This window comes from Microcebus murinus, chromosome 16 (genome assembly GCF_040939455.1).
Source record: "Microcebus murinus isolate Inina chromosome 16, M.murinus_Inina_mat1.0, whole genome shotgun sequence".
Taxonomy (NCBI): Eukaryota; Metazoa; Chordata; class Mammalia; order Primates; family Cheirogaleidae; genus Microcebus; species Microcebus murinus.
In genome coordinates, this window is record NC_134119.1 from 43,303,528 (window position 1) to 43,317,623 (window position 14,096).

At 38.0% G+C, this 14,096-nt stretch overlaps 1 protein-coding gene across 3 annotated transcripts in view; it reads right to left on the bottom strand.

The window, feature by feature from the left end:
* RALGAPA2 (Ral GTPase activating protein catalytic subunit alpha 2) overlaps window positions 1–14,096 on the bottom strand; it is a 307,449-nt gene that overhangs the window by 215,594 nt on the left and 77,759 nt on the right. For all 3 annotated transcript variants that reach the window (XM_012757359.2, XM_012757358.3, XM_076011174.1), the window contains 4 exons: window positions 13,339–13,506; window positions 12,192–12,329; window positions 7,629–7,777; window positions 3,117–3,228 (listed from right to left, as the gene is read on the bottom strand). In XM_012757359.2, coding sequence (XP_012612813.2) covers window positions 3,117–3,228; window positions 7,629–7,777; window positions 12,192–12,329; window positions 13,339–13,506 — 567 coding nt within the window. The remainder of the gene's footprint in view (window positions 1–3,116; window positions 3,229–7,628; window positions 7,778–12,191; window positions 12,330–13,338; window positions 13,507–14,096) is intronic.

Below are 14,096 nucleotides of genomic sequence, written 5' to 3' on the forward strand. Positions count from 1 at the left end.
AATTGTAAATACAGCTGAGGGGATGAAAGGTGACATCTCTGGACGTGAAGGCAGGGTGCCCTTTCAATCAATTACACTTTTCTGAAAAGAAGAAGGAAAGAGAAAGCCCCAGTGGTTTTGCAGTAACTTGGTTTTTGACTAGGGCAAGTCACTGGCCTTTCTAGAGTCACATTTCTCGCTAAAAATAAAAGACCAGACAAGAGCATCTCTAAGGTTCCTTCAGCACTGAAATTCAATGTTTTATCAGATACACCCTGGCACTCAAGCTATTAAAAAAAAAAAAAATCTTAACTCACAAATCACTCCTTTTCTTATGAACATTTGTTAACCAACCACTTCCTACCCCCTCTACTCACCACATTAAGGGGACTACACAATTTTAAAGTAAGTGTTCACATTACAAATAGGACCATAGTTTCCTGATACACCTTCAGAGCATCAAGCATAGGTTGTATATAGCACTGATCACAGATTAAAACCTTGCTTAGGGCAATCACCATTATTTGGTAAATATTTACAACTAAGTCAAACTCAACCATCATTTGAATAAAATTTGCTGACCCAGATTATCTACAGACAGAGGAAAAAATGAATGCTATAGGTAAAACTAGAAAAAGATAAAAAGGAGAATGGCAACTTAAAATTTCCTGTTCAGTGTCTGAACTCTCTTTCCTCAACAGTCTCTTTGTTCAAATTTTTTAAAAAAATCAAGTATCTGGCCATTTTAGACAGTCTACATGACCAAATGAATAATAATTAGATGGCATATTTTAATTGTGTATGGGACTAAAACAATGCCTACTTGATAGCCCGCCTGATCCACCCAGACCTTTACCCTCTGATCCCCTCCTGTACTCGCATAAGGACTTGTGAGGTCAACAGATGATCATAAATCCCAATAAATCCACTCTGATTCCTATGACCACCCTGTAGGGTAGGAAAAGGTCCTCTCCTGATATGACAAACTAGGGAAGACTCAGAAAAGTGAAGTCATGCACTCAAGGCCACACAGCCAGCGTGTGGCAGTGCTGGAATCAGAACCCAGAATGTGTCTAACTCCAAAGAGCTCATCCTCTCTCCACTATTTTGTGGTTAGTTCTTAATTGAATCATCCTTCTTGATCTTTATAACCATTGCCAAAATAATAACAATGACACCAAAATCATTAATAATCACAGTTCAAAACTAATTTTCAAGAAAGATCTGATAAGATTTCTCCATTCGTGGGGAGAAATTTTTTTCCAAAAACGAAACAAAAAACACAACTCCAGAATAGACTGCTTACTTCTGTGACAAGTTGTCTTTCTAATTCCAATACACACAACAGATGCATGGCCAGGCAATTGGTGGGAATGAGGCCCAAGCACCAGCCAGCCTGCAACTGGCTTTAGTTCATGTCTACTTGGCAGCCCACCCCAGGACCAGGAGTTTGGGAGGATGACAACAATGAGACACTTCCTTGAGAGAGACAAGTGAGCGCAGTGTCTGTATGTCCAGGCAGGCAGCAAGCAGTGATCAATGCTACCCTCCAGGCAACAGCAAAGCAAAGCTGGACATGTGTAAAAGAATGTATAAGGCCGCTTCACATATCCAATATATTAGGCAAGGCAATCAGAATAAATGTGGTTATGATACTCAGGCAGCCAGTTATTTCTATGCCTCCCATACATTTTTTATCAAGCCAAGAGCATTCAATCACATTAAATTACTCAAAATTAATACGAATAGTTATCTTATGTTACAATAGGAATAGAAATAATTTCTCTTTTTATCACCTACACCTACCTGTGCTACCTGTATTCTAGATATATTCTTAATACATGTCCTCCAAACCACCTTCAGGTTAACTGAGGAGGAAGATAGTTTCTCATGCCTGCAACTGTCACTTCCAACTCAAGACAGAAGACCATGCTGTCTCCTATCCAATTATCCAAAGTCAGGCCCATCCATGGTACAAACACCTTTATTTGTGTAGAATAGCACACCTTTCCAGAACTCTTTCACATTGTTCTCTTTCAGAAATGCTTTGTAACTTTTATGTACCTCTCAAATATTAGCAATGTCATAGCAGGCTGCCACCCTTGGGACCCTTTGACACTCCCACTTCCCCAGGCAGTTCAACAGCTATCAGCCTGCTCATGTTCTTGACCCTGCTCACCACATGAGATGCAAGAAGCACAGGCATCTCCTTGGCTCTATGCTCGTACCAAAGGCCATTCTAGCTCTCCACCATAGTGGGGACTTAACTTCTGCAGTTATCCTCTCTCTCCCCCAGATCATCTTGCCCTCCCTCGCTGGACCACACCACTGGTAAACAGACATACCTAGTATTACCCACCTTAAACCTCACCCTCCACATATGCTACCCACTCCAGCCAGCTGCCCCTTTCCCCCTCCCTTCCACATCAAGACTGCTGTGAAGCGTTCACTATGCTTGCTACATCCACTGCCCAGCTCTCATTTTGTCCTCCATCTATTCCAAGGGGGCCTCATCCCTCTAGAACATTATCAACCACCTATATCTTGTCAAAGCCAATGGTCAACTGGCTGCTGTCCTCTTACCCAACACTTTTCCCCAGCATCCAGGACAGCATCCATTCCTCCTAGCTGGGTTTCCTCCTAGCTCACTGGCTACCCTTTCTGAGCATCTTTGGCTGGTTCCTTTTCCTTCATCAACTGTAGAGATGGCCCTCTTCTCTCTGTGGCATGTATTCTCTCCCTAGGCAATCTCATCCCATCCTGTGGCTTCAAATACAATCACCTAACATACCAATGGCTCTTGTTTTTTTAGCCCATCCCCATGCTTCCATTCATCCTTCACCTCTCCAAATCTACCTGGCCTTCCACCAATGCCATGAGTTCTTGTCATCTTTGTAGGTCCTACCACTCTCAGGCAAATCAAAAGAGAATGGAAGGTAGAGAGGTAGGAAACCCTATAAGCCCAGCACTAATTGTAAAAAATAGATCACAGACTTCAGGACAAAGCTAAGAAGGAAAATTTCCTATTCGATTTCTAGAAATTTAAAGTTAGTTTAATGTTACTCTTAAAATTCCCAATGATTAAGATTAATTTGCTATAAAATTTGATTTGCAGTGTTTTAATAAAAAAGACTTACCCTAAATAGTAACCCTGCCAAGCTCTGGGCAAACAAGTCCTTTATTTGTTTATCCTTTGGCTTCTGCATGACAGCTTCTGTTATCCTGAGTAGTATTTGCAACATCTGTTCCCTGGGCCACCCAAAATAAAAGCTCATATTAATAATCACATCTCCAAAGTACTTTAATTTATAGGTATGAGAAATTCTCTTAAGAATTCAGCAATATTTGATAATCATGTATTACTTTAAAGTATTAAGAGTTTGAATGTCAATTACATAATGAATACCATATTTTATCAAAACAAACTTCCCTATGTTACAACAGTTCTAAAAATATGCCTCCCATGTCCACACCAATAGGCAGGATAAAATGGATATTCCAGCCTGCCTGATTTTCTCCCTTGCAAGAAAGGAGGCAAAATAGTTTTCTCCAACTATGTCAGCACCTTAAAGGTACTCAGTGAATACAGTGAATAGCTATGCCTATTTGAACTTACACACAGCACTCTAGTTTTCCCATCCATTATTTTACTTAACCTGTAAGGTCTCCCTATCTTTGTGATAGAAAATAAAATTGGCTTCCCACTCTTTATTCTGGGGATATAAGCAATCAACATCATAGTACAGCCGTACTCCACAGTACTCCTGCAGGCAGGAGGAGCTTGCATTAGTGGACACTTATAGGCAAGGTGTTTATGTCTGGAAGATCCTGACTCTGCACTACAAGGACACAACTGAGACAACTGCCATCACTACAGCTCAGTCTCAGTGTGCCAGCATTTTTATAGTTTCCCACATAAGGGAGTTTTATGTAAAAGGTCTTTGAAGAACATAGCATACTTTAGAGACAACATAACACTGTTAATTATGATGATAAATCTTTAGAATAGCCAGACATTTTTCTATTTTACATCTAAGTTATATTCCTCATATCAGAGTGTCTGCTCACTTTTTCTTTCCCTGGATTCCGTGGGAATAGAGAACAGATCATCTTTTTGTATATAGGGGAGGTCTACTTGTTCTCTGAGGGAAATCATTCCAGTTCCTTTGAGGTTTCATCTTAACCATTCATTCATCTCTACAACTTTATTCTTGGCTTTACTACTCTTTATTAATAAAACTGAGACTGGAACAAAGTACTATAGTCCAGGTCAGATAATGAGATATCTAAGTCCTAGTTCTTTTGTATTTTTCTCATATCTCTACGTATCACAACAGCATTTTCTCTTAACAATACACGATGCTGAATCTGATTAAACTTCTCACAGTATGACCTCTGTGGGTTTCCTGCCCTCTTTGTAGATGACCCCATTTGATTTTGGTCCCCAGAGTCATTTGTCAGCACACATTCTCACTGCACTCTATTCTACTTGTTCACTTTTTTCCTATACCCAGCCTATCGATTCTGAAAAGCACAGAGAGGAAGAGCTTTCAAGTCAAGCAAGATCTAGGCAAGTCTACATGGAGCAGGACAGTGACTTTGAAGAGGACTGGGAGAAGAAATGGCACAGTATGGGGGGAGGAACAGTCTGTAGCTCACCACATTCAGGGTACCCAGACCCCTGTCATAAGGGAGGGAAGAACAGCACCCAGTATCACCACTGTCTGGTCACGTTACACGATGCTTAAGACAATGAAAAACAATCCCTTGCACACAGCAGTTACAGGCCCATGGTGAGAACATGATGAGAACACATCATAAGTTTAAATAAAACCTTGGTCATGTGAACTGCTATCAAAAGGTATAAACCTGACCAAATCACTGACAAAGATACAGAGTTAATTCAATTTCTGAACCTGGGAAAGCTTGGAAAGCCATGGAATTCCCATGCAGAATCTGCTGGAAGAAAATGAGGGTGAAAAAACTGTCTGAAGTTTGGAAAAATCTTTCCTAACAGAAGACATACAAACTGCCAAAGCTGCCAGTTTTGACTACAGCTTGTTCCTTTCTATTTCATGAAACACTGACTTGCTCACTCTTCCTCAAGGGAGAAATGCTCAAAGAGTGTAACCAACTTGTCAGAGAACATGGAATCAGGCATGTGTGTTATTCTTGCATCCAACAGAAAAATGAGGGTTTTCCTATATTCTTTATTATTTGCTTTATCTCCACCTTCTCACACAGGTGATATTTTACTCACTTACACATCAGTTATTCCCTATTCCAGGACCACTCCTTATAGCTTCCTGGCAATAGCCCTGGTCCCAGCCACCCTCATCTATGGCCACAGCCTGTGCTGTGCTCCACTGTACTGTCATTCTCCACATGGCAGCCAGAGGATCATTTGGGAATGTAAACCATATTATGTCACACTCTTGCACACACACAAGGACGCTAAGTAGCCAGTATCCTTCCTTTGGCCTACAGGGCGCTGAGCAACCTGCCCTGGACTGTCCCACGCCTGCCTCCTCCCACTCTCCCTTCTCACTCCATCCACAATGGCCCATTGGCCATCATCTTGCCCTTCCTTGAACATACCAAAGTTTTTACCTGTTCTCTTATTAGGGCATTTGTATCTGCTATTTCCTCTCCTGGGAATACACTTCCCTCAGACGTCCCCAAGGCTCCTCCCTCCCTTCACTCAGCTCAGAAAGGCCTTCCCCGACATTTGACGAAAATATTAATAATTCCCCTGACCTCCACACTAAGCAATACCCACAACTCACTCATTACTATCTGAAATTGTTTTATGTGTTTTTTAATGTCTCTCAGTCCTATGAGTAAACCTTATGAAGGCAAGGACCTTGTCTACCCAGTCACAACTATTTCCTCATAGTTAGAGATTCAATAGTTATTTATGGGATGGAAGGAAAGGAGGCAGGAAGAAAGGAGAAAAGGGTGTATGGGAGAGAGGAAAGGAAGGAAGAGAAGTAAGAGATAATGTACTTAAATAAGAAAACCTATTAGAGAAATAAGTCACATTCCTTTCTATGCTCTCTGAGTACTTTTTGGTGAATATTTTCACCTATATCTATAATTTTTCTTTTTTATACTTTTACCTGGAAATCTCTGAATTATTCAAGAACAGAGTAGAAATAGCTTAATTTATTTCCTAGAACTTTAACCAAAATGAAAAGATTATCAAAATATGAGTGATACAATGGTATACAGAATTCATGGAGTTTTCAAAGGGAAAAAAAAAATTAAAAATGATGTTGATACAACTATGGTATCAAGGAACAGATATTTCACTTAAAAGCATACCAGCATTTCTCACTACTGTCAATACTACTGATATAGCATTTAACTTTATTTAAATCACATATTGCATTACTGTAATATTTCCAATTTTAACAATTGCTTAACTGGGCAAATAGTGCTAAGTTTAAAAGTCTGGGAAAGATGACATTGGAATTTACATTTTGAAATCATCATTTTAAAATCATCATTTTGATACTTGTGGCTTCTGTATACAAATATACAAAAAAACTTTTTGCACACCAGGATCCCTCTGGGCCCACCCTTACCTCAACTTTGAAAAAAAAGGGCTAGACTTGGTAGCCTGCAGTCCCTGCCCGCTCAGACCTGCCTCATTTCTGCAGTTTCCCACCGACTACACACAGACAGACCCCTTTGTGCTGACTTGGGGACTTTCAGAATACAAGCGTGGGAACAGGGACTCCACAGGATTTCCAGTAGGGAAGGGTGCCACCAGCGCTGGTCTGCAGTGGCCTCTGTGGACTGAGAGCCAAGGCAGAAGATCCCTTAGGGGGATGCTGACCGCAGCCGGTGAGCAGCAAGTACAGCTTACTTGCATGAGGGCAGTGGCCAAGTGGGAAGAACACACAAAGGCTTGAGAGGCATTTTGAAGGCAGAACCAAGAGGCTGCCTGTTCAGAACATGAAGAGAAGAGGAAGGAGTAGAAAGTGACCCTGAGGCTTTCTGGTCTGTTGCTGAGAACCCCTCAAAATACATCATTCAATGGAGTGATATGATGACATTCAAACAAAAGAAGGGCCCAGGAAAAAAATCTAATGCACTGTTTACATTTAGAGACATTATAAATACAAAAATGCCAAATAAAAACAAAGATAAAAAGGAAAAAAACTGTATTTTTAATGACACCACTATATTTTTGACTATTTAATCACTTTTATAATTTATCATTCAAATAATTATGTTTTCAAAATGAATTTAAAACATCAAGTTTGAAGCACTAGAAATTAGCTTATAGCATTTCAGGGCAATTAAGAAACTCTCCCGGACTTATGAAGTATTCTAAAACACAAGTTACTGCTTTTCCACAAAACTATGTTTGATGACAGCTTAAAATGGAAAAATACATTATTAAGTAAAATGACTACTGACCCTTAGTTCAAGAACATTTTTAAAAACAATAAAGAAAATAAATGAACTATCAAAGTCTTGAGTGCTTATCTTCGTCATAATTCACAGAAACCGTTACAAAAGACTGATTATCATTTTATTGTTAACTTTTTAAAACCATTAAATAAACGGCAGTTTTAGCATTTTAATTATGTTGAAAAACAGAAACATTTGTTTTAAAATATTAATTGCTGTTAACTTACCATGTCTTTTTATTCATCGTAAGCTCCATTATCATACGCCTAAAAATAATCAAAACAGCTTTACAAGCATCAACTTGTTCTTTCAAGAGCATGGGAACTTCGGCACATGGTTCCAACAAAAAGACGTTTGCAGAGTTCGTCAAAAATACCTTAAAAATCAACAATTTTATATATTAAAAAATATAATTAAGCATATACATCTGAATAAATTTTGCTTAAAGATAATGGTATTAATTTCACTCAATGAATGAAATGAATCGATGAGTCACCTTTGAGCTATTTCCAGACAGATTCTGTTTCAATAAGGTAAGTGGTAAGCATACATATTCGAAATACTTTAGTTTACCCCTTAGAGTCACTTAAATACTGAGATACCTAAAGGCCTTTTCCTAGGGAAAAAAAAATTCCTATTACATATTAATATTGCAACTATAGCAATTTTATGAGTCACAAAAAGCTTCTGAAGACTTCTTTTTGATATTCCCTCAACAAAAAAAGGAAAAGGGGGGAAAAAGATAGGATCATTGTATCTGGGTAAGAAAGAAGAGGAAAAGAGAGATCTATATGATTCTTAGTGAATTTCCCAGCACATGCACTCCTAGTTCACAGCAACAGCACCACCACCATCCAACAAGGGTGAGAACCTCCAGGAGCTGTGGTGTCCCCAGAAATATATAAAGCCACGTGAATGACACATCTTCTAAGACTGTACTTTTAACAATATATTATGCAGAAGACAAAATCTAAGTGAATTCTATAGGTAAAAACTGAGGTACAAAAAAAATTTAGATAATCAACTGACTATTCTCTCTATGACCCCAGAATTTTAGGATACAAGTTCACTATTTTTTACCATCAAGGGTATCTCAACAGAAAAAATGCGAGAAGCACTGATCCAATCTATTATGTAGTAAATTAATACTTAGGGTAACTTATAGGTTGGTGCATAAGTAATTGCGGTTTTAGCATTGTTGAAATTTGCCCTTTGATATTGGAATACATTCTTAAATGTGGTTATGTATATATCATTTAATGTACATTTCTTGCTTTATGCTTTTTTGCTAATGACATTACTTGCTGCTTATTTTATATTTACTTTATAGACTATGGAATGATGTTAGACAAAAAGCAAATTCTAGTGATTTTCTTAGTCAAGTTCAAAATGGGTCATAAAACAGAGGAGACAACTCACGACATCAACAACACATTTGACCCAGGAACTGCTAACAAATGTACACTGTGGTGGTGGTTCAAGAAGTTTTGCAAAGGAGATGAGATCCTTGAAGATGAGAAGTGCAGTGGCTAGCCATCAGAAGATGACAATGTGACAATGACCAATCAAAGCTGATCCTCTTACAACAACAAAAGAAGTTGCCGAAGAACTCAAGGTTGACTGTTCTACGGTCCTTTGGCATTTGAAGCAAATTGGGAAGGTGAAAAAGCTTGATAAGTGGGTGCCTCATGAGCCAGCTGAAAATAAAAAAAAATTGTCATTTTGAAGTGTCATCTTCTCTTCTTGTATGCAACAATGATGAACCAATTCTCGATTGGATTGTGACGTGTGAGGAAAAGTGGATTTTATATGACAATCAGCTCAGTGGTTGGACCAAGAAGTAGTTCCAAAGCACTTCCCAAAGCCAAACTTGCACCAAAAAAATGTCATGATCTCTGTTTGGTGGTCTGCTGCCAGTCTGATCCACTACAGCTTTCTGAATCCCAGTGAAACCATTACATCTCAGAAGCGTGCTCAGCAAATCAATGAGATGCACCAAAAACTGCAACTCCTGCAGCCAGCAGTGGTCAACAGAAAGAGCCCAAACATATGTCACATAATCAACACTTCAAAAGTTGAACAAATTGGGCTATGAAGTTCTGCCTCATCACATTTGCATCTTGACAACTTCTTACAGGGAAGATGCTTCCATAACTAGCAGAATGCAGAAAATGCTTTCCAAGAGTTCATGGCATCCCGAAGCATGGCTTTTTATGCTACAGGAATAAACAAACTTATTTCTCATTGGCAAAAAGTGTTGACTGTATTTCCATTTTGATAATAAAGATGTGTTTAAGCCTAGTTATGATGATTTAAAATTCACATCTGAAACCGCAATTACTTTTGCACCAACCTAATACAATAAAATAATAATGTGCTACATAATAATAATTACGTAGATGACACTAGTGACTCGCCAACTTCAGATCTTCTTAGTTGTCAATCTAGGGTGACGATGGACCTGCTCTACCTATCCAGAGGGATATTTCCTCTTAGTTCTCCTTTGTGTTCAAAAGTATAAACTCAAAGGCTTTGGGAGCAAACAAAGCTTCTCTGGCTCATTTGTGGATAAAATCCACTGCCACGAATGTCTCAAAATAAATGCATAATCTGACCAAACTAAAATCAACATACTCAAAAGTCAAGTGAGTGGACTAAAATGTTGTCAACCTCTAAAGTTATCTTATGCAAGATTAAAAAGATATCATGTCCCAATTTTCTAGGAAAAAACACCAAATAAGCACTATAATAGTTGATAATAGGTGATAACATTAATCATGAAGAATTTACTAGCTTTCAAGTAAGAAAAAAGAAAACATGGAAGTAAAATCCAAGGGAAATCAAGTAGGTGGGAGGGCGGAGGAGAGGATCAGTAAATTCACACCTACTGGGTATAATGTACTAACTTGGTAAAGGGAACACTTAAAACTTTGACTCAAACTGTACAAAAACAAATTATGTAACCAAAATGTGTGTACCCTGTAAAATTGTGAAATAAAAAAAGACAAAAATAGAAAACAGACAACTTTTGACTAACCATGACGTTTTTAGTGTAGTTTTAGTGACTATGTTTTTTAAATTATACCACAGATGACATATTACACTGTATAGATCCTTTTAATGCAATGTATTTGGCTTCTTATATTTGAATTCAAAATTTTAACACATTACCAAGTAAAAGTAAGGAGTTTTCATACATAACACATTTTACAAAACATCAAAATACCAACTGAATGAATATTTCTTATTAGTGTGGTTGTATCAGTAAAGGTAAAAATAAACAAACAAGATTAGTATGTCTAGACTGTACTTGTCAAAAGCAGATATAGAAGACTACCATCTTATCAAACCTCCATTTAGCCATATTTCCCTAATGAACAGAGTAAAGATATTGAATATGAAAACAAAACCAACTATCTAAATCCAAACTAAATACTTTTTAAAACTATATTATAATCAAGTAGAAAATTTTTTTGTTGGTTCATCCAAGGACAGTAAGTCCTCACTTAACATCTTTAATAAGTTCTTGGAAACTGTAACAGCAGGTCCTCAAATAACACTGTTTCATTCAACATCATTTCATTATGATGTTGATGACAAAAAATGGTTTGTTATACGTCACTTTGCTAAAAGTCACAGTTTCCAAGAGCCTATCGACAGCATTAAGTGAGGACTTTCTATAGATGTAACTTATCCTTCCAGAAAACAAAAAGCACTCTTCTGAACCCAGTGAGGTCACTGGCACTCGCAACCCCACAGGCTGATGATGGCGATCCACCTGCACGGAGGGAGCTTCTGGGGAACAAAGGGCAAGGACTCCTCCACATATTTCTCTGATGGGAACACAGGTTATACTTATGAGCTACACCAAAGTACTTTGAAGCTGTACAAGCAAAATCATCTTGATTTCGTTAATTTCAAAATTATTTCCTGATTTTCAATAAAAAATAAGAAAATTCATGAGTATAGTATACCAAATTGCTAATTAGCTTGAAAATAAAAAGGATGCCACGCTAATGAATACTATCAAGAGACAGATGACAGAAAAAAACATCACTAGAAACCGGGTAACATACATGCCATTCCCACACTCTCCCCAGACTTCACAAGTGGCCTCTATGAGGGAAGCCTCACTGGACACAGCTACAAACTTGAATAAGGAGTGGGAGCAGAGAGCAGGGGAACAAGCGACACCCTATATTTTCACCTGCATAGCCAACATCCTCCAAGCTAGGTGGGAGCTGTAAAGTAATCTCCCAATCCTCATTTTTGAGATAAAATCCTGAGCTCTGCAGAGGTTAAATGATGAGCCAAAGTTGTTCTTTTCAATGTTCCCAAATGATGTCGGTTCTATTTCATATATTCATTCATTCAAACATCTAAAAACTACCATATCAGTCATCATTCTTCATAAACACAGGCAATTTTAAGAAGACTATCACTTATAAGATTATATAATCACCAAGCTTGTCTTGAAAATTAGAGTCCAGACAACTATCCATATGTGTTTGGAAGATACTTTTAAGATTTAAATCTCCGTAATTTCACATTCACTGTATAATAATCCCTCTCAAAAAATTATAACTGGTTCTTATACTTCTTTGACAAGAAAAAAATCTTTACAAATTGTAGGTATAAAACAGGAAAAAAACATAGAACAACAATTTAAGAGCTGTTTAGTGACAGATGGCTAAAAATATCACCACACTCTATATGACATTATCCCCAATTGTTTATAATTACTCCAACTCGGAGGGTCTTTGGTCTTTGTGTCTTAGCCAGCCCCATACCTGCATCAGAGCCTGGGCTCCGGCTTTCACATTCGTATTGTCCTCCTCTGTCACACACCCTCTGTTCATTGCACTTGTGAAGGAGTACGTGCGTCCCCAACTGGAAGATCGCTTATGACCAGAACTTTCAGATGAGGCCTTCAGAAAATAACAATCCGTTAACAGAGCAGGAAGATGCACGCATCTGCATATTTAATTCCTTATACTCACCAGGATTCACAAAAGAATAGGTTCCAAGAGGGCAAATATTTTCTCTGTTTGCTTAGCACTCTACCTTCAGCACCTAAAATAGTGCTCAGCACTTAGTATGTGCTGAAAGAATGAGCCATGTTTGTTCAAAGACTGAGGGAACGTGGAGGCCTTTAAAATGAGTGATGAATTCTATTTGCTTACCTATTTACTTGGACTTCATGGTTGTTATTAAAATGATTTTACCAATATCAAAAAATCAAAATGATAGCATTAATATAGAAATTTAAAAGTGGCATGCCTCTAGTGAAGAATTTTAAACATTTTAAGTTAGTTTCAAAATAACATGACAGAAATATGAATATGACTAAGTTTTTATTTGTTTCAAAAAGATGTTCCACTCTGTTGTTTTAGATTTATCCAACTGTCCAGCTTTACCTAACATGGACAGTGTCCTCTTCAGGGGGACAGAACTTAGCACTGCAGTGAGCTGTAACAGTGGAGGTAACACTTGCTATTGGGTTAGTCCTTCCACATGTGTAACATCCCAAGGGCTCTGATACGGGCCACTGCAAAGAAAAGTCTGCCAAAAAATTCTAAGTTTAGTTTCTCCAAATACTATTTAAACAAGTCAAGGAAAAAACAGAGACATTTTTTAGTATCACACAGTGAAAAAAATATGATGGCTTATAAAACAACTCTCCTGCAACAGTGACTAACAAAGCTGCAATGTGCACTCGACCCTAGCCAGAGTGTTAGGAGATGACTGCCGATCTAGAACAGACCACAGCGGCTGCCTCTCTAAGGCAGGTCCTCACAGAACTCAGCAACTTGAGAGTGCCAGGATAAAAGAAGAGATACACCTGCCTGTGTCCCATTGACTGGGATCCTTGACGGAGCAAGTACACTTTGCTAACATATATATACTCCCAACTCAAAAGACAAGTGATAAGATTACCTCCTTGCTATCCGTCTCTGAAAATCCTAATTTTTCCGCATCTTCTTGGGCAACATCTTTTTTCTCTGGTTCCTCCATGAAGACAGGTTTGTCTAGGAGGATCCACTTTCTGTACACTTGAACTACTTTTCTTGTTACAGCTATCTCACAGGAAGGCAACAAAAAGGCCTGAAAGGAAAAGGAAAAACTCCCCTTTAATTCCACTCAAACTCAGATCACTAGAAAGATGCATCATAGACATTTCCAATGACCACCACTGATTTCAGACTTTCCTTTGAAACAGATTATAAATATACTACATAGCGTCACATATCTTTGTGCACACCAAACTCATCTGAGGAAAAAAACACATCCTCAAAATTGATAACGACAACGAGTAAGTTGTGCAACGTTTGGGGGATGGACACGCTTGAAGCTCTTACTTGAGAGGGGAGGAGGACATGGGCAATATAGTATATACCTTAACACTTGTACCCCCATAATGCACTAAAATCAAAAGAAAATAATTTTTAAAAAAAATAAAAATAAAGGTAAAAAAAAAAAAAATTGAGCCAGAGAACATAATGGCAGTTTAAAAATAACTTCTATATGCTGAATAATTTTTCCACAAAAAACACAATCATACCTATACAAATATTTTAATTTGCTATATGAACAATTTTAATTGTATAACTTGGAACTTTTCCCAAAGAATCAGAAATAGGTTATAAGATAATAGACATACTAGTACAGCCGGTGGTAGCCAATTGTGTCCATCT